This window comes from Dama dama, chromosome 8 (assembly GCF_033118175.1).
Source record: "Dama dama isolate Ldn47 chromosome 8, ASM3311817v1, whole genome shotgun sequence".
Taxonomy (NCBI): Eukaryota; Metazoa; Chordata; class Mammalia; order Artiodactyla; family Cervidae; genus Dama; species Dama dama.
The window spans coordinates 6,518,741-6,540,099 of record NC_083688.1 but is presented as its reverse complement, the minus strand read 5'-3'; the positions used below and the strand labels follow the sequence as shown (position 1 = coordinate 6,540,099).

General features: G+C 36.4%; 1 protein-coding gene across 2 annotated transcripts in view; it reads left to right on the top strand.

Moving 5' to 3' along the window:
• HNRNPR (heterogeneous nuclear ribonucleoprotein R) overlaps window positions 1-18,763 on the top strand; it is a 34,748-nt gene extending 15,985 nt beyond the window's left edge. For both annotated transcript variants that reach the window (XM_061148162.1, XM_061148161.1), the window contains 6 exons: window positions 7,808-7,984; window positions 9,574-9,709; window positions 11,102-11,307; window positions 14,930-15,079; window positions 17,250-17,371; window positions 17,482-18,763. In XM_061148162.1, coding sequence (XP_061004145.1) covers window positions 7,808-7,984; window positions 9,574-9,709; window positions 11,102-11,307; window positions 14,930-15,079; window positions 17,250-17,371; window positions 17,482-18,094 — 1,404 coding nt within the window. In that variant the 3' untranslated portion in view covers window positions 18,095-18,763. The remainder of the gene's footprint in view (window positions 1-7,807; window positions 7,985-9,573; window positions 9,710-11,101; window positions 11,308-14,929; window positions 15,080-17,249; window positions 17,372-17,481) is intronic.
• The last annotated feature ends 2,596 nt before the right edge of the window (window positions 18,764-21,359 follow it).

Below are 21,359 nucleotides of genomic sequence, written 5' to 3'. Positions count from 1 at the left end.
TGACAAAACCCACTGAAATGTTGTGAAGTAAATAGCCTCCAACTAATAAAAAAAAAAGAAGAAGATTTATTGATAAGCTGGATACAGAGACATGAGAGAAAGGAGCAGAGCATGGCTTTAAGTCCTAGGACCTGAGCAGTTACAAGGATGTAGTTGCCACTTACTAAAATGAGGAAGGCTGTAAAGAAGAGCAAATTAGCAGGATTGAAAGGCAGTAGTTGAGTTTTGGACATGTATGAATTAGAGGTCTCTTAGTCATCCACATGGAGCTGTTGAGTGAGCTGTTGCTTATGTGAGCCTGGAGTTCATAGGAGAGTTTCGACTGGTGATCATAAATGTGGGAGGCATAAGCATCTAAGATGGTGGTGTTTTAAGACCATGTTTGGATGTGGTCACCAAGGAAGTGTGTATAGCTAGAGAAAAATTTTTAAGATCTAATTCCTTCAGCCCTTCAACATTTAGAGAGATGGGGAGATGAGAAGGAGCTAGCAAAGGGGACTGAGAAGAAGGAGCCAGTGAAGGGACTTCCCTGATGCTCGAGTGGTTAAGAGTCTGCCTTCCAGTGCAGGGGATTGGGTGTGATCCCTGGTCTCGGAACTAAGATCCCCACATGCTGAGGAGGGCTACTGAGTCTGTGCACTCTGGAGCCTGCGTGCTGAAACAAAGACTCAACACAGCCAAATAAATACATTTTTTAAAAAGAGCCAATGAGATAAGAAAAACCAGCAGTGTGGTGTCCCAGAGGTCAACTGAAGAAAGTATTCACAGAAGGAAGGTCAGTTATATCAAACTTCCCAAGTAAAATGAGGACTGAGAATTGACATTTGATTGTGATAGCATAAATGTTGTTAGTGACTTTGACTAGAGTGGTGACAAAAGCCAGATTGGAAAAGATTCAAGAGACTAAGAAGATGAGTAAATTTGAGTCATTAGGAATATTATAGCTCTTCTGAGCAATTTTGCTACAAAGGATAGCAGAGAAATGGGACAATGGTTAGAAGGTTTATAGTCAAGATATATTTTTATTTTAATTGAAATTTTAAAGGAAGGGCTTTCCGGGTGGTCCAGTGTCTAAGACTCTGCGTTCCCAATGCCGGGGGCTTGGGTTCAGTCCCTGGTCAGGGAACTATTAAATCCAACATGCCACAGCTGAGAGTCTGCCTGCAGTAACTAAGACCCTGCATAGCCAAATAAATAAATATTTTTTTAAAAATAAAATTTAAGGGAGAGATTGTAATATACTATGTGCTGATGGGAATGATCCGTGTATAAAGGAGGAAATTGATGATGAAATTGTTGCCAGACCAAGTCCTTGAGTAAGAAAGAAGGGGGGAATCTCGCCTGTAAGTCACAGTATGAGATAGATGTTCACACATGTATTTACTCAGAGATGAGCAGCTGTTACGTCCCTGGCACTGCATTCAATACTAGGAATAAAAGGAGGAGCAAGATGTGGGCTCTCTGCTTACATGGAAGCTGAATGCTCTTGCTGCTGTTAACTCCCAGATGAGAATCTTGAGACTCGCTGATGTAGAAACTTGTTCACGGTAACTGGAATGTAGATTTGAATCCAACATAGCTTAAAACTCACCGTTTCTCACATTCTCCCTACCCTTAAGCTTTCACCCTACTACACCAAGCCACCATCATCTCTTGCACTGTTAACCTGACTGGTCAGCCTGGTTTTTTTTCATACGATCCATTTTCTACCCTGCTGCCAGTCTTATTTCTTTTAGGACATAAGTAATACCTAGTTATTTGTCTGCTCAGAGGCCTCTTAATGTCTTCCTAACATGTTTGGAATAAAACTCTAAACTTCCAACCATGATTTAACTTAATCCAGTCCTCATTTTCTCTTTCTTGTCACTGTCTCCTGTGTGGACTTTTTATTTAATCACTGGCCTATTTGCTGTTCTTCAGATAGATCAGTTGTGCTCGATGTGTTTACAGACTTGCTCTATCACTGTGGAATGCCCTTTCCTCATACTTTTACTTTATTTTCTCTCTCTGTTCTCGGTTCAAATTTGTCTTCTCAGGGAGACCCTCCTACTTAAAATATAATCTCTTCTTCATTTATCCCTTTTTGCTTTTATCTTATAATTTCCTCCTGAAATTGTATTATCTTTTAAATTGTCTGTCTCTATCAGTAGAATGTAAGCTTCATGAACATCTAGACCTGTCTGTGGTGTTCACTCATTTCTAGAATGTAGAAAAATTACATGGCATATGAGTCCACATCTTATGGATTTGGACCAGTTCTATGAATAGGGAGGGAGCCAGTTACCTGCACTGGAGTGACTTCAAGCTGCATTTTATTTATTTATTTGTGGATTTATGGCTGTGCTGGGTCTTGGTTGCTGTGCGTGGGCTTTCTCTACTTGGAGAGAGCAGTAGCTGTTCTGTAATTGCAGTGCTCTGGCTTCTCATTGTGGGGGCTTCTTGGGTTGTGGAGCAAGGGCTCTAGGTGCACTGGCTTCAGTAGTTGGAGCTCGTAGGCTCTAGAGCGTTGGCTTCAGTAGTTGCTGTACATGTGCTTAATTGCTCCGTGGCATGTGGGATCCTCCCGGACCAGGGATCAAACCCATGACCCCTGCACCACAAAGCAGACTCTTAACCACTGGACCATCAAGGAAGCCCTTAAGCTGATATTTTAAAAATTAATTGGATATCCAAAAGTCTACAAGCAATAAATGCTGGAGAGGGTGTGGAGAAACGGGAACCCTCTTACACTGTTGGTGGGAGTGCAAACTAGTACAGCCACTATGGAGAACAGTGTGGAGATTCCTTAAAAAATTGGAAATAGAACTGCCATATGACCCAGCATCCCACTCCTGGGCATACACACCGAGGAAACTAGATTTGAAAGAGACACGTGCACCCCAGTGTTCATTGCAGCACTGTTTATAATAGCCAGGACCTGGAAGCAACCTAGATGCCCATCAGCAGACAAGTGGATAAGGAAGCTATGGTACATATACACAATGGAATATTACTCAGCCATTAAAAAGAATTCATTTGAATCAGTTCTAATGAGATGGATAAAACTGGAGCCCATTATACAGAGTGAAGTAAGCCAGAAAGGTAAGACCAATACAGTATACTAACGCTAAATTCCATATATATGGAATTTAAAAAGATGGTAACGGTAACCCTATAAGCAAAACAGAAAAAGAGACATAGATGTACAGAACAGACTTTTGGACTCTGGGATGTTCTGAGAGAATAGCATTGAAACAAGAATACTGTCAAGGGTGAAACAGATCACCAGCCCAGGTTGGATGCATGAGACAAGTGCTCAGGGCTGGTGCACTGGGAAGACCCAGAGGGATGGGATGAGGAGGGAGGCGGGACGGGGGATCGGGATGGGGAACACATGTAAATCCATGGCTGATTCATGTCAATGTATGGCAAAAATCACTACAATACTGTAAAGTTTAATAAATAAACTTTATTAATAAAAATAATAAAAATGACTAATAAAACTAATAAAAATAAATGAATAAAAAATGAAATAAACTAATAAAAATAAATGAAAACTAATAAAATTAAATAAATAAACTCCAACTAATAAAAATAAATGAAAAAAATAAAAATTAATTGGATATGGATGAGAATTGGAGGGATTAAAAATACCTGAGGTTTTTTTGTTGATGAGAGTATTTTTCCTCAACCATTTGCCGGGGGTGGGGCTGGGGTGGGGTGGGGTGGTGGTTAGCAGAAATTATGTTCTCCCAAGAAAAATTATGTTTCCCCAAGAGGAATGTGGGGAAAAGTCAGAGGAACTGATTGACAAGGGTCAGTTATTTTGATTTTTGGACAAAGGAAACTTGTTCTAAATACATTGTACCTTTATTGTAAAATACTTAGAAAATATAATAAGGGAAATAAAATTAGAATTTTTTTATGTATTGATAACCACTTTTAGCATTTTGATGCATAGTTATTCTTATCTATACATATATTTATACCCCAAAAATGAAAATTGACATTACTGAAGTTACTGTTAATTTGAGGTAAAATCAGGACTACCAGGAGGAAATATTTAATAGGTAGTTGGAGATACAGAATTAGGTCTTGAGATATATAGGAGGTATTGGAAGGTGACTGTAGCGTTGTAGGCTTTGGGATGTGAATATGATCCTTACAAGGGAAGGAAGTACAGTGAATTATGGGGAATAGGGCCATAACTTTGGGAAGCATGCAGCTTATGTTATTAATTGGATAGAAGAATCACCATGGAAAGGATAGAGGAGTAGTCAAACCTTTAAAGGTAGTTAAAAGTAGTTAACCTTTAAAGACCAGGTTAGTGGAAGATTCTGAGGTTTTTCCAGTAGTTAGGTATGGATGTGAGAGTTGGACTATAAAGAAAGCTGAGCTTCGAAGAATTGATGCTTTTGAACTGTGGTGTTGGAGAAGACACTTGAGAGGCCCTTGGATTGCAGGGAGATCCAACCAGTCCGTCCTCAAGGAGATTGGTCCTGAGTGTTCATTGGAAGGACTGGTGCTGAAGCTGAAACTCCAATACTTTGGCCACCTGATGCAAAGAGCCCACTCACTGGAAAAGACCCCAGTGCTGGGAAAGATTAAGGGCAGGAGGAGAAGGGGATGACAGAGGATGAGATGGTTGGATGGCATCACCGACTCAGTGGACATGAGTTTGGTAAACTCTGGGAGTTGGTGATGGATAGGGAGGCCTGGCGTGCTGCAGTCCATGGGGTCACAAAGAGTTGGATACGACTGAGCAACTGAACTGAACTGAAAACTTACGGGAAGAGAATTTTCAGAAGGTAGCATCACTAGTGTTTGTTGAGAAGGCAAGGATGAAGAGATTGAGGAAGGGAAGACTTTTGAATTTGGTCCTTAAAAGTCCATTAGTGACATTTGGGCGTACCATTTAGTGTTGGAAGAAGCCAGTTTGTAGAGAGTTTAAAAGCATATGTGAGGGAAGCTCCAAGAGAGAGGGCACATATGTGTACTTAGAGCTGATTCACATTGTTCCATGGCAGAAATCAACACAGTGTTGTAAAGCATTTGTCCTCCAATTAAAAAAAAGGGGGGAAGAAAATGATCCCCCAGAAATGTAAGAAAGCAATAGAAACGGAACTTGACGATGAATACATGACAGAACAGTGTAAAAAGGCACAGATGCAAGTGCTTTTCAGAGTGAGTTTTCATTAGAAAGATGGTTCTGTAGGGATGTCACTGAGATGATGGCCGAGCTGTTCTTTATACTTTTCTTAGCTGCCCAGTATTAAGCATACAACAGATGTGTTGAAAAGAATAACTGCATGAGTGAAATCAAACAGGTAAGGGCCATATGTTTAAAGCATTTAAAAATGAAAGGAACAGTAACAGGCTAAAGAAGAGGTTTTTGTATTTTGTTATGGGAGATTTGGCATGTTTGAAGATGGAGAACAGTGGGAAGGAAAGAGTGTACTGAACAGGATAGGACAGTTGAAGAACTAAAGGTTTAAAATTATTTCCAGAAGAAAGGAGTAAGAAGAAATGGGCTTATTTATTACGGTTAAGGAGCTACTCTTTGGAAAGGAGGTACATTTTTTTCTCTGAGGTATAAAGGAAAGAAGTGAAAAGAGATGTTGAGAAAAGTTTTTAAGGCCAAGAGGAAAGAATGTCAGGAAAACCAATGACTTTTCAGGCGACCTTCTTAGAATGAGATTTCATGAATGAGGATTGGAGGTTTTAAGGAAGTAGAAAAATTAGAGTAGCTGTTGTATAAGCATCTTGCTAGAGATTCAGAAGACCACCTCAGATTTTACCAGATAGCAGTGAAAGTGAACCTGATTATTTTGAAAAGGATTGTCTTAAGATACCACAGCTTTTACAGAACTTAACACCAGAAACTTAATCTCCAATAATTTGGCATCTTTTGGATTGCAGGTATTACTTCATTTGTGTTAGTGTTAGTCCCTCAGCCATGTCCAGCTCTTTGCGATCCCAGGCTCCTCTGTCCTTAGAATTCTTCAGGCAAGAATACTGGAGTGGGTAACCATCCTCCAGGGGATCTTCCCAACCCAGGGATTGAACCCGGGTCTCCCGCGTTGCAGGCAGATTTTTTTTACTGTCTGAGCTACAAGGGAAGTCCATTGCTTCATTCATTTCAGTTCAGTCACATCACTCAGTTGTGTCCGACTCTTTGCGACCCCATGAACCGCAGCACGCCAGGCTTCCCTGTCCATCACCAACTCCCGGAGCTTGCCCAAACTCATGTCCATCAAGTCGGTGATGCCATTCAACCATCTCATCCTCTGTCATCCCCTTCTCCTCCTGCCTTCAATCTTTCCCAGCATCAGGGTCTTCTCCAAGGAGTCAGTTCTTTGCATTAGGTGACCAAACTATTGGAACTTCAGCTTCAGCATCAGTCCTTCCAATGAATATTCAGGACTGATTTCCTTTAGGATGTACTGGTTGGATCTCCTTGCAGTCCAAGGGACTCTCAAGAGTCTCCTCCAACATCACGGTTCAAAAGCATCAATTCTTCAGCGCTCAGCTTTCTTATAGTCCGACTGTCACATCCATATATGACTACTGGAAAAACTATAACTTTGACTAGACAGACCTTTGTTGGCAGTCTCTCTGCTTTTTAATAAATGCTATCTAGATTGGTCAAAACTTTTCTTCCAAGGAACAAGAGTCTTTTAATTTAATGGCTTTAGTCACCATCTGCAGTGATTTTTGGAGACCCCCCCAAAATAGTCTGTCACTGTTTCCATTGTTTCCCCGTCTGTTTGCCATGAGGTGATGGGACAGGATGCCATGATCTTAGTTTTCTGGTTGTTGAGTTTTTACTTCATTACTTCAGTCAGATCAATTATCTGGATATGAAATGTTGATATAGATGAGTTTCACTAGAAAATTCATCTCATGCAAGCAGTAATTTACTCTTTACGACTTTGTGTGTGGATTGCAAATGTTTTAACATAAAAGGTTATTTTCCTTATTGCTGACATGGTAGAAATTTGAAGAAAATTGTCATCTGATATTAAATACTGAGAGGGTTTCTGATTGTTTCATTCTAATTTAGCATTCCTGTATATTAGGACTTAATCCTACTTACTATATAATTTTAATTAAGAATACAAAATCTTTAAATTATGATGAATTTTTTTCATATCTTAAAATGTAATATTCTGATAGAGAAAGGAATTCTGATGAAGAAAGATAATTAAAGCAGTGGAGTTTTAAGTAGTAAAGATTTTAGAGTTGAGGAAATTTGAAAGAGACCTCATCAATCTTTTATTCAGTTTTTTATTTAACTTTTACTGTGACTTTCCTGAATTGGCGTGTTCATACTGTCGTGAAAGTGTTACTCGCCTGGTCATGTCCCACCCTTTGCAACCCCACGGGCTGTAGCCCACCAGACTCTCTGTCCATGGGATTACCCAGGCTACAAACTGGAGTGGGTTGCCATTCCCTTCTCCATATTCAATTATTGTTTTTCTAAAAATGCACATGTATTTCAATGAAGATTTATATAGGCCTTTTATTCTATTTTTTGTGAGCAAAGGACAAATTACAAAAATTTAAAATTTAGAGTTGTTACTACAAATTTTGAGCGCTTACTATTATTAATCAGTTTCCATTTTTCAGTATAGAATATTGTTCTGTGTTGATGCCCTGAAAGTCATTATAATGAAAAACTAGGGTTAACTTTGTAAGATTCAACTTGCCCCAATTTTTCCTTAACCATCTTTGTGTCCCCACCCCCTAAAAAAGGCAGCTAGGCTTTGTGGCTCTAAAATCAAATTGCTTATTACACTGGGATTCTAACACAGAGGTTTTATTTCAGGTCTTTGTAGGTAAAATACCAAGAGATTTATACGAGGATGAATTGGTGCCTCTTTTTGAAAAGGCTGGTCCCATTTGGGATCTGCGTCTTATGATGGATCCACTGTCTGGTCAGAACAGAGGGTATGCATTCATCACCTTCTGTGGAAAGGAAGCCGCGCAGGAAGCTGTTAAACTGGTATGTGATAAGACATGCCCATTGTCTGGCAAGTCATTTGAGAAAAATACCTCAATTAAAAACATTTGCAGTTAACATTGTTTCATTTACTTTAGTTTTTGTTTTGAAAGTTTTCATATTTACTAAGTTAGTGTGTGACTGGTGGCTATTTTTTCATATTATGAAAGTAAAAAATAAATGAAAATACCCAAGAAATAAGGTGATAGTCTCCCATAATTCTAAGAAGTTATTTATTACAGCAGTTAGTATCTAAAGTTTTATTTGAATATTTGGCTTTTGCAGTTCTTCCTTTTGATCTTACACAGAAATGTCAATTCTTGCTGTTAAACTTTAGAGTAATGTTCTTAAAGTATGATGAAGTCTGGAATGGGTTCTGGGGAATATAACTGGGCTACATGGACTTTTAGGACACGATTCAGGAAATGGTTGTGAATCTCTTTTGTTTTTGTCATAACCTAATCATACAATTTATTTATTTTCTAAGTATATTCTTATTCTTTTCTTTTTGTTTCCAAACTCTCCAGTTCTTTAATCTTTCTCTTTTTCTTTTACTTGATAAACAGTCTTCTAGGAACCTCCTTTTTGTAGGGCCTTTTACCCTTTGTACTTATTTCAGAGTAGTATGCAAATTAAGTATGACTTCACTCCTACTGCGTTAAGATACAGTCATCTCAGTAACTCAGAATAGCAGTATCATTGGTTTTGGGGGGTACTCTTGGCAGACAGCTGAAGGCCTCACTTAATCTAGTTCTAATTATTTTAGAATGGTAACCTGTTTCACCAAGCTTTTCGTTTCATTAGTTGCCTTTAAATTTGTTCTACTTCTAACTTGACCCAGATTTTTTATTATGGACTTTTTTCCTTCCAGTTTGTTTATTTAGTACTGAGAAGTTTTCAAAACTTTTATTTCCTTGCCTCTGGCAACATGTGGATTATTTTAATTCCATATTTTTTTAGTAAACTAATAGGTAAGTAATGTTAAGGCATAAAAAGCTCAAGTTTACCTGGGAAATAATGACCATAACCATTTAAATAAAACACTTTTTATTCCTATGATTTAATACAGTTTTGAAAGTATTATGTTTAATATGAAGTTTAAATTTTTAAAATTGTTTTATGTAAAATGTGAAATTCTTCTATGTTTCTTTGCATTGATTAAACATAGTTGTTATTCTTTACATATTGTTGTTTTCCTGAGACTTATCTGTATCTCATTTCATCTCCAAGGGCTCTGAATTACCAGTCTCGGGTATTTTTTCTAAAATTCTCTGGGAAAAAATCTTGAGATTGATAATATTGAAATAAGAAATCAGGTCTTTTCAAAGATAAAATGAATAACTTTGATTCATTTATATATTTTTTTTTATTCATTTATATTTGATAGAGCAGTAAAGGTTAATGAAACCAAACTAAAATAGAGGCTGTAAAAGTTAAAAATACACATTTTATATTAAGGCAAGCGTGAGGGCACTTGGTGAGTTCATGAAGCAGGGAGTGTTTGACCTTGAATTGTTCAGTTTTTTAGACTGAAATCAGTTGTTCTGAGTTTGGGGTGGTTGTGGGGTGTCTGGTTCTTTTCTTCCTTTCAGTGTGACAGCTATGAAATTCGCCCTGGTAAACACCTTGGAGTGTGCATTTCTGTGGCAAACAACAGGCTTTTTGTTGGATCAATTCCGAAGAATAAGACTAAAGAAAACATTCTGGAAGAATTCAGTAAAGTCACAGGTAAAACAAAAATGTATTTAGAAATTAGTTTTGGGAAATCTGTGGTACATTATAAGTGCAAAAAAAGGAGGTGTATCTTAAGAATTCACGTATCTCCTGGGGGTCTAAATTGCCTCCTTTCTGTTGTTTTAGTGGCTTGGACTAAACAGCTTCTCTTGTAGCCTCAAGTTCTTGGGATGTCCTCTTCACTTCGTTTCCTTAGTTGAACCATAACTTCTGACACAGCCTTTGCCCTGTGGCTCTCAAGTGAAGGCTCCCCATCTGGGGTTCAGTCTCTAAGGCCAAAGGGGTGAGAGCGCTTCTCCTCCTCCTTCCTCTCACCTCGTCTGTTTCAGGTTTTTCCGCATTTCCAATCCTAAATCCGTGGAATTGATGTGAGAAGAAAATTCTAGATCTCAGATCTATAAATATAAATTTATATGTAACAAAATTTAGCAGAATTACATTTTCACTTATCAAATATGATTTAATCATACATTTCCTATTGCATTTCAGTTTTTAAAAAGCTGATGAAGATCCACTAATGGTAGCTGCATTGTAAAAGACAACTTTTAGACCATTGCTTCTCCATCCCCTATAAAAACCATTTCTTTACATTTTTGTTGTCCAGACATACTACAGATAAACAATCCTTTCCCTTCAAGATGTTATCTGTTGCTCTTCTGGTTTCAGGCTTGTGTTAATTGAAGGTTGCTTCTGGCTCAGTCTTTTTCTTCTTCCTGAATTAACTTATTGTTAGTACTTTCAACATCTATGTGGCTGAACCATCCAATACCGTAATCTAGTTTTATGACTGCCTCATCTCTTATCCTTTACTTCCGCTCTCCCACATCCAAATCACATTCTGGATATTGCTGCTAGAAATAAAATCTAATTACTCTTAAGGATTTGGATAATATGTGGAAAGGTGAGGGTACAGGACTAAGATCAGAGGTACATTTTAACCAGTTACTTTTATTCTTGGTAAAAATAGTAACTTTTAAAAAGATTCAAAGATGATTTTTGGTTTTGATTAGTTATTGAGTGTTCTCTTGGATTTATGATTGGTTTTTAAGTTCCTTGGTAGTATTTTCATAAGTTTTAATAAGGTCATGTTATGTCAAACACTCTTTAAAACATTGTAAAATAGAATGTCATATGTCAGAATACAGTAGTTGGACTTACTGTCTATGACTATACTTTCAGGGCCCCTAAAATTAAAAGGAACATAACATATTGTCCGTAGCTCCATATCTAATAATTCTGATTTAGTTGTCTAGCTAGATAATTAACAGATCATTATGAGGCGTCTCCAGTTACTTTTTGCTGTTCAGCAAGTGGATTTAGGTCTGCCTGATCGCTAAGTGTGTGGTGGATGCTTTTGGCTTATATATCTGGCTGTTGGTTTAACAGAGGGTTTGGTGGACGTTATTCTCTATCATCAACCCGATGACAAAAAGAAGAATCGGGGGTTCTGCTTCCTTGAGTATGAGGATCACAAGTCAGCAGCACAAGCCAGACGCCGGCTGATGAGTGGAAAAGTAAAAGTGTGGGGAAATGTAGTTACAGTTGAATGGGCTGACCCTGTGGAAGAACCAGATCCAGAAGTCATGGCTAAGGTAAATGCAGTATCTTGGGTTGGGGGTGCGGTTATCATTTACATTTTGTACTTAGAATATAAGCTTGAATATTTCAAATTTTACAGTAAATATAACTTGTAGCTCTTAACTGTTTAAGCAACAACCTGCTTTAGCACCAATTTAACAGCCTATCTTGTATCCAGGAATTTCCACTAACCATTTCTTTTTCTGCAGATAAATGTGTAAAAAGAATTGAAATTAAATCCCTTCAATTAGGTGTTTCTATGCCTACTGAGAGTTCGATTAGTGCTTGGCACTATCAAAGATAAAAAGATAAAAATGTTAAGAAAAGAAAAAACACAAGGTTTTATGCAATAAAGAGAGAAGTAATGTTTTGGAGATAATGAATTAAAATCTTCATTGACCATACTATGACTTTTATTACATGGCCTTGAACTTTATTTTATTTAGATTTAGTGTCTTTTTCCTTTTTTAATGGATCAAGCTTCCTTATAGTATTGTCTCCATGAAGAAAGGTGAGGGGTTATCATGTTTGCTCTTAGTGGCAAAATATGCATGGCAAGTCCTGTGGTGGACTTTCACTTTCCTCCTAAGCCCTATACTTTCATTGCTGGGATCTTGGCCTGGTAAAGGATGGTTCTGTGAGTCCTAGTTCTTAGGCTTTCCTCTGGGTGACTTCTAGGGGTGAAGGGACATATCTGAGTTGCATCTCTGTTGCTTTTAATGAATTTTTGACTATTTTGGTGTTTGTCTCTTGACCTCTTGGGGGCAGCAGGTCTGTGGATGGCCATAAATGAATGGTTGGGTTATTCTGGACTGAAAGTCTTTTCCGCAAGCTTCTTACTCCAGAATCTGAGGTGACAGTTCTCACTGTTGATTAATTTGGAGGAGGGACCTGGTTTATACTAACATGATAAAAGCTTTTTTAAGCAAAAACATTCTTGGATTACTCAAAGATCCACTGAGAATGAACCAGAGAGACTCAGATGTGTTGCACACTTTTTCTATATTCCTGGAGTAGATAGGAGTCAAGGGGAGGGGCTGGAAATCTAAAGAGCCCTGATTATTTTTATTTCTTACTAGCTTGATTTTAATTCCACTTGTTTCTTCTAATACAGTTGTGACTTTGAGCAGACTTACTGATTTTGGATGTTGTCTATTTTATTGGAATTGGATAAATCTCTTTACAAGATCTCTTACAACTTTGAATCTATCTTGTAGAAACTTGACTGTAGCCTGTATTGCATTTTCTAAAATATTTTTAAAACAGTATTATAGATTGAGAGGGGCATTTTTTATTTTATATTATATTATAGTTGAGTTACAATGTTGTGTTAGTTTCAGCTATACATACAGGCGTCTTTCTTAAAGGGATCTTTTTCCTATTGAGTGCTTTAAACATTATTTCAACTAGTAATTTTTATATAGGATACTTTGGTCTCATCTCAGAAAAGAAAAAAGATCTATGTTGAGTTTCAAAAAAGAAGGTAAATAAAGTAATGGAGGCCTGTCTGATGTAGAATTAGACGTCAGTATGACAACATTTAGAAAAAGGGGTTAAAGATAGAGGTGAAAGACTTTTCCCCCCTTGAATTAGTGTCTTCCCCAAATCCTTTTTACTCAGCCCTTTATCTAAGGCAACAATTTGTTTGGTAGGTGTGTTAATTTTTTTGTCTAAATAAGTAATGTATTTCCTTAGTTCACAAATCAAAATTATATGGAAAAGTACAGCCAGGGAATTCCCATTTCTACCTCTAGCTCCAGCTACTATTTCCTCCTTGTCCCTTGTAGATATCCAGTGATAGTGGTCTCTGGTTTATCCTTGTAGTGCTTAGCAGGCAAATATGATTATATATTCTTTCCTTCCCTACTTCTTACACAAATGGTTACTGGTAGCTATATTAATGAACTATGTTTGTTTTATTCACTGTCATATTTCGTCTCATCTCATATTTCAGCTCTAAGGAAATATACCATTATTTTATGTATCGCTAAGAAATTGTAAAATGCTGCCAATTAAACTATGACAAGTGCTTGTCTGTCACATTGACTGTAAATTGGATCCCTATTTTGGAGGTATAAAATGGGGAAAAAAATCTTAACAGTGCATCCTCACCTTTTTTTTTTTTTTTTTTTTTTTTTTTTTAGTATCAGCTCTTAATTTTTTATGACTATGTACTTTTTCATTCTGTAGGTGTACCATAGTATATTCAACTAGCTGGACATTGGGTGTTTCTAATCTTTTGTTGTTAAAATACTGTAATGAGTAAGCTTATATCATTTCAGTTAATATAAATACAGATGTATCTGTAGGATAGATTTGTAAGTCAAAGGGTAAATGCATCTGTAATTATTAAGATACTGACCATATTTTCTGTAGGAGGTGCACTTGTATTCTGCTCTCCACAAGCAGAATACAGCAGGATGTTCCTATCCTTGTTAAAAGAGGATAGGCTCAAACTTGGTTTTGCCAAGTCTCGTAACAAGTGGTATCTCATAGCTGTTTTATGATTTGTTTCTCTTTATTGTACATGCCTGAATTTACATTTCTTATGCATGTAAGGACTATTTGTTTCTTTGTATGAACCATGTATTCATAAATTTTGCCTGTCTTCATTCATTTGTTTTTCTGTTGATCTTTTTTTAATTTTCTAGAGTTCTGATATAAAAGATAGGTTAACTGTTTGTGATGCTTTTTTTTTTTTTTATTTTACTTATGGTATTTTCTACCATATGGAAATCTTTTTTTTTAGTAGTTGAATTTTTCAGTCCTTCATATAGATTTTAAATTAACAAAGCCTTCTCCAGTGCAGTGTTACATAATTATTTTCTTCTAATATTTTAAACATCCCCCTCCTTTTAAATTTTCTATCTGTTTGGACTTTATCATAGTATATAGTGTGAGGTATGAGTCCACTTTTCATCTTTATTCAGATCAACACTGCACTGATTAAATGATTTAAGCAGTGAATTGATAGTTTTATCTAGTAGGACTACTCTCTAAATTTTGTTCTTATTTTTTCCCTGGCTACTACTGCTTGTTTATTTTTTCATATGAATTTTAGAATCATGAGCTCATCCAGTTCTTGCGTGGGGTAGAAGGGACAGAAAAACTTGTTTTGGGGGGGACTTATGGGATTGTCAGGTGGTTCAGAGGTAAAGAATCCACCTGCCAATGCAGGAGACCCAGGTTTGATCCCTGGGTCAGGAATATCCCCTGGAGAAGGAAATGGCAACCCACTCCAGTCTTCTTGCCTGGGAAATCCCATGGACAGGGGAACCTGGTGGGCTTCAGTCCACAGGATCACAAGAGTTGGACAAGACTTAACGGCTGAACAACAACAAAGGGACCATATTAAATTAGTAAAGTAACTTAGTAATAATTTTATTTTGGTTCTTTGAAGGTCCTGTTCACAAATGTATTAGGTACTTCAATGACATGGCAGGAGAAGAAACTGATAATGTATATAAATTGGTAACAATTATTTTCTCAGTTTTCATACTTTTTGTGATAGCACCTTTAGCTTAATTGTTTTTGAGAATAAAAGCCTATGCCATGAAAATAGGAAGAAATACTTTAATATAGGACTTCAGCTAAAATTAAGTAGCCAATGCCTGTTTTGTATATTTGTTATATTAGGTGAAAGTTTTATTTGTGAGAAACTTGGCTACTACAGTGACAGAAGAAATACTGGAAAAGTCATTTTCTGAGTTTGGAAAACTTGAAAGAGTGAAGAAGTTGAAAGATTATGCATTTGTTCATTTCGAAGACAGAGGAGCAGCTGTTAAGGTAAAAATTTGATATTTTGTTTCTTGATATGTGAATTTTGTTGTTGAAACTTGCTAAAACACATAAAGTGACTTTATAAACACATGAAATTGGTTTTCAGCTTTTACCGAACTCTGGAGCTTTCTTTTAATAATCTCTGTGAAGTGGTAGTAATGTAACAGGTAAGACTCTGTATTCCAAAGCCTGATTATTACTAACTGAGTTTGTGACCTCAGGCAAGTTACTTTTAATCTCTGTATTATTTTTGTAAGCCTAAGCTTTGATAGCATGATACCTTGAAAATGTTACAAGGAATAGTAATTAGCTTCCATAAATACCAAAATGATAGTGAATATATTGTAACTATTTACTTATTTAAGGACCTGGGAATGGAACTGAGTAGTGTACATGGCTTCATATCTAGTACAGTGTAATTCAGTAGGTGTGTTCTGAGGAAATGGTTAGTTCTTCATAGTCTTGCCTTTCTTTGGTCGTTTTAGAATCCTCACAGTATTTTTTTTTTCCAGTTTCAATAGTTGTTAGAAATATTTCTTGCATATAATAGTTAATTTGCTTGTTGATGATAGTATTTGAAAAGTATGGAAAAAAGTATTTTCATATAGTGTTTAGAGCATATAGCCTGAGTACTCTGCTGCTTTCCGTTGATAGTAGCTCAACACCATCTTTAATGGCTGAAATTTTCATTTTCTTCCTCTTGTTCCTCTCTCCCTTCTGGAGAAAAGGTGGGGGGAGGGGCTGACAAAACAAAAGACAGGACAAAGTAAAAGCTTTTTATATAATTGTGGAGATAGATCTAAAACCCTTGGTGACTCAGGCCTGGTTTTTTTGCATGTTTTCTCGGTAAAGTGGCCCCACCCTCTAATTAGGGCAGTTTTTGTTTCCTGACCAGGGTACTGCTTTAAAATGTGCCTTATAGAATCTTTGACTAGTAGAATTTATTGGTGTGCTTTTTGACGGAAGCTAATTACTGAGACAATATTGCTTATAAAATTCATAGCTTAGTACAGAACTTGTTTGGCTTCTGAATTGCGAGTGATAGGAAGGACCGATAACTAATAAATTTATACCTTCTAAATATTCCTTTTGATTTGCTTGGTATTAAATAACTGATTGTTCATAATTGAAAATAATTTTCAAGGGTGGTTTGCCAAAGTGATTTCTGAAATTGTAAGATTTCTAACTCAGAGGATGGCCAGAGGAAAGAGTATAGACAGATGCTCTGTTCTTTCGTTTGTACCAGGAAGCTTTTATAGATTCATTTAGTTGCTTTAGTTGAAGCAGCCAAAAGCTAAGGTGGTAAAGGGGGAAAAACTAGGTAAGAGGAAGACACTGATTTAATCTTTTGTCTGGATACTTGTAAACCACTAAAATATTCTTTATGGTCAGAGCATTTTATCATGTATATCCAGAGAGGGAAAGGTTGTATTGGGAAACAGAAAAACTGTGGTGAGGAGGTGATACTTGGTTACTGAATTACCTGAACCTTGAAGTATGGCAGAAGTTAATAGGTGGGATGATATAAATAAAAAACTAGAGCCCAGAATACTTTTGATTACTGCTTTCCTGATGAGTACTTGAGTCTTAATTAATTCAAGCCTTTGCTGGGCTCTGTGCTTTTAACCATTCAGGTAAAGTATATTCCAGGTTAAACATTGGGATGGGGAAGAAGCCTAGGCTTTTTTCTTTTTTTCGGTTAGTATCTTGTTAAATTTCACCGATAGTCTCATTTATATTTCAAATTCTTGACATTTTTATGAACGAACAGTTTTAAGATGTACAGGCTGAATGCCATGTGTTTGTTTAAAAATTTTAATCCTGAAAAGTTTGTTAATATGGGCATGTTCTCCAGATGGGAATTTGCTATTTGTTTTGGCCTTAGCTTGAAGGAATTAGTTACTTGAAATTAAGGAGCAGCAACAAGCAGCTCTCTGCTTTATCTTTTTAAATATAATAATAGGACATCCATTTTGTTCTCAGCGTAACTTACATATAAAGTAAGGTTGAGGGGAATAAGTATTTTGTGTATTTTTAAATATTTGGTGGCTATATTCATCTTGGAAATTAAAACAGTTGTGGAGTAAATTGTTTATCAGGTGTATTAAATGGTACAGACAATGTTATATTTAAGGTACTGTTACTTATAAAGTAAATTTGTTTCTAATTTGCATAGGCCATGGATGAAATGAATGGCAAAGAAATAGAAGGGGAAGAAATTGAAATAGTCTTAGCCAAGCCACCAGACAAGAAAAGGAAAGAGCGCCAAGCTGCTAGACAGGCCTCCAGGAGTACTGCGTGAGTCTTCATTTAATAAATAAGTCAGAGATTGGGTAGTTTAAAAAGTTAGGAAAAATCTTAAAGCAAACTAACTTGTTTTTTCTTTTCTCTCTTCCCTCCATTGCTAGGTATGAAGATTATTACTATCACCCTCCTCCTCGCATGCCACCTCCAATTAGAGGTCGGGGTCGTGGTGGGGGGAGAGGTGGATATGGCTACCCTCCAGATTACTATGGCTATGAAGATTACTATGATGATTACTATGGTTATGATTATCACGACTATCGTGGAGGCTATGAAGATCCCTACTACGGCTATGATGATGGCTATGCAGTAAGAGGAAGAGGAGGAGGAAGGGGAGGGCGAGGTGCTCCACCACCACCAAGGGGGCGGGGAGCACCACCTCCAAGAGGTAGAGCTGGCTACTCACAGAGGGGGGCACCTTTGGGACCACCAAGAGGCTCTAGGGGTGGCAGAGGGGGTCCTGCACAACAGCAGAGAGGCCGTGGTTCCCGTGGATCTCGGGGCAACCGTGGGGGCAATGTAGGAGGCAAGAGAAAGGCAGACGGGTACAACCAACCTGACTCCAAGCGCCGTCAGACCAACAACCAACAGAACTGGGGTTCCCAACCCATCGCTCAACAGCCGCTTCAGCAAGGTGGTGACTATTCTGGTAACTATGGTTACAATAATGACAACCAGGAATTTTATCAGGATACTTATGGGCAACAGTGGAAATAGACAAGTGAGGGCTTGAAAATGATATTGACAAGATACGATTGGCTCTAGATCTACATCCTTCAAAAAAAATTGGCTTATCTGTTTCATCTTTAAGTAGCAATTTGCTGCCATTTGTATTTGGCTGAAGAAATCACTATTGTGTATATACTCAAGTCTTTTTATTTTTTCCTCTTTTCATAAATGCACTTGGACATTATTGGGCTTGCAGAGTTCCCTTATTCTGGGAGTTACAATGCTTTTATCGTTTCAGGCTTCATTTTAGCTTCAAAACAAGCTGAGCACACTGTTAAAATCATGATTTTGCAGAACCTTTGGTTTTGGACAGTTTCATTTTTTGGATTTGGGATAGCTTACATAGGGGTATGGAGTATGCTGTAAATAAAAATACAAGCTAGTGCTTTGTCTTAGTAGTTTGAAGAAATTAAAAGCAAACAAATTTAAGTTTTCTTGTATTGAAAATAACCTATGATTGTATGTTTTGCATTCCTAGAAGTAGGTCAACTGTGTTTTTAAATTGTTATAACTTCACACCTTTTTGAAACCTGCCCTACAAAATTTGTTTGGCTTAAACGTCAAAGCCGTGACAATTTGTTCTTTGATGTGATTGTATTTCCAATTTCTTGTTCATGTAAGATTTCAATAAAACTCAAAAATCTATTCAAAACATTACCTATTTCAAATTCAATTGTGTCCTAAAACATTATTTTATTCGTAATCCTTGCAAGGAATATTGTTTTCAAACTATAACTGCCTATGTGAGTGATCAAATTCATGCAAAATTTCTTGTCTATTCTAATATGTATTGTGGATATCAGACTGAGGATTAGTCTAAATTCTAATATTTATTCCAAATAGCACTTCATTGATTGATGTTCTTTCATAGTCATCTAATTTGGCAATTTTATCCTTTATTCTTATAAAAACAAGCTCAGGCTTTTGAACATTCTTGCAGGCATTGGATAATTTGCATTAAATAAAATGGGGTTGGGGAAGCAGACTGCAATTTATTTTGACCCACATTCTTTCTATAAAGGATAATTTGTTGTCTGAAGACCTTATTTGCTGGAGTGAATGTACGTAGCAGGAAAAAATGTTAGTACTGTGGCGTCAATTGCTCTGCGGACTAAACTTCATGTAAACTTTCAGTATACATGATTGTGACTACCACTTCAGTTACTAATTAGGAATATAATTTCCTATTACTATGTAAATTTGCTTTGAGAAACACTCAGGCCTTGTAAGAGAGGCTTAAAAATATCCAGTAGTCCTACTTCTGACTTCCTGTTAATACCTCTTATTTTTATTTATTTATTTATTTATTTATTTTGCTACTCAAATGGCTAAAAATTTTGTTGGCCAAATCATAGCATCTATTTCCATTTCCTTTATCGTAAGAACGTTTTTTTGCTTGAGAATAAGATGAACGAAAGAATCTAAACAGCGCAGAAAAGTCTGGATCACTTTCAAATAACCAATAAAAATTGTCCCTTCCATTTTATTCTTAGGCAGATCTAAAATGTTTTTAAATTAGAAAAATAAGCCATTGGAGAATAATTAAAATGGGCACATCTTTATTTTGTGTTTTGTTCCTGTTTGGTGTCTTTTATGAGTGGTATTAGATTTCAAAATTATAAGCTATCTAATTGAGAGCTCAGTCAGCATATTTTGGTTTTCATGACTTCTCTTTTGACTTTGAGGAGAAAAATGAGTATTTGCTGATGAAAGTCAGTATATCGTTTCTTTTTAAAAATACACTTATTATATAGTTCAGTAAGTTAACAGGCCTCGTTAATATCCCTTTTATGTTTTTGGAAACCAGTAGAGGAATTATATATAATTCCTGTGTATAACAGATTGGCGCTAACATGGGTATCTTATTTGCTTGGATCCAGTTGTTTTTCTTATGCCCATGTATGCAGGTATAGACACCAAACATTGTTTAAATGCTGTCTTTTCAACTTTGAAAATACAATTTGAAGCTCTAGCTATAAATCTAAATTAGATTTAAGTAAAACCCACAATATTTCTTGAAGAGAGGCTGTAGAAATAAAATTTGAATTATTTGTTATTTCTTAGCTGTTACCAGCGAACAAGTTCTTATGAACAAAATTAGGAATGGGAATAGAAGTAATTCCGAAAAAGTAATTTATGAGCTTCCCCCACCCATCCTAAAATGTAAATCCAGCAAAAACATGAATCAAACCTAGGTTCCATGTCAAAATCTTTCTTTAATTGCAAATTATATTTTACTCTCACCAATTAAAAATATACCTATAGAGGTACCCTTCTAATAGCACTTTATCGGTTTTTTGTGGCTATTTAACATACAAACGTAACTTTATAAGCATTCAGTCTACTCTGGAGCTTTTCCCTTACTGATGTAAGCTATTGCTATAAGCAGCATTCCCAGAAAACAGATTCAGAGCTTAACTCCTCACAGAAGTAAATCTTAACAGTCTAATAAACAGACCTGAAAAATGTCACCTGAAGAGGCTTTTATTCTAGATTTGCATTAGGTTTTTTCTTAAATAGGTGCATACTATGAGTTCTAGGAAATCTGATTTCCTACTCTCCTGCCATCTTTTTTGTTCTCCCACCTAATTCATTTGTTTTTATTTCTGAGCCTGCTACATGCGTGCTGGGAAAGATTTTTACTTTATATTGAGGATGACCTCTTCTTTGTAGATACTCTCCGGAGAATGATATAAATATGCCCCCTCCCCATAGTGAAATCTTAATTTTTATTTGATCACTCATTTATAGCAGTTGCTTAAATGTACATATTTATATGATGGTGTTTTAATTTTTTTAAAGCAAAAAAGTTTTAATTAGCCAGATTTCTAATAATTCCAAGTTTATTTGACCAATTGATGTGGAAATTGAGTTACTATGGTTCTGTAGCTAATTTTTTAAAAAAGAGTTCAGCATAATTGTTTTTCAGTTTTTCTAGTTCCTGGGGTTATTCTGCATAAGAAAGCCCAATGCTTTCTGTTAGATCATTTTTCTCATTTGGCTTTGAAATCTGACTTAGGCGAACCCTCTTTTTAAAAAGGTCAGCGTACTTCAAAACACATCTATTAAATTCCAAAAGAGAAGGGACATTAAATTCCATTCCTAGCATAAAGCCATATAATATTCTTGAAACTCATTGCATCGTTTGCCTCCTGCCCATTTGGATAATCACACCTATGTTTTATTAATTGTGTATTATTTGTAAAACCAAACCCTTCCGGTAAACACTTGCTATAAGGCTATCATTTGTCCA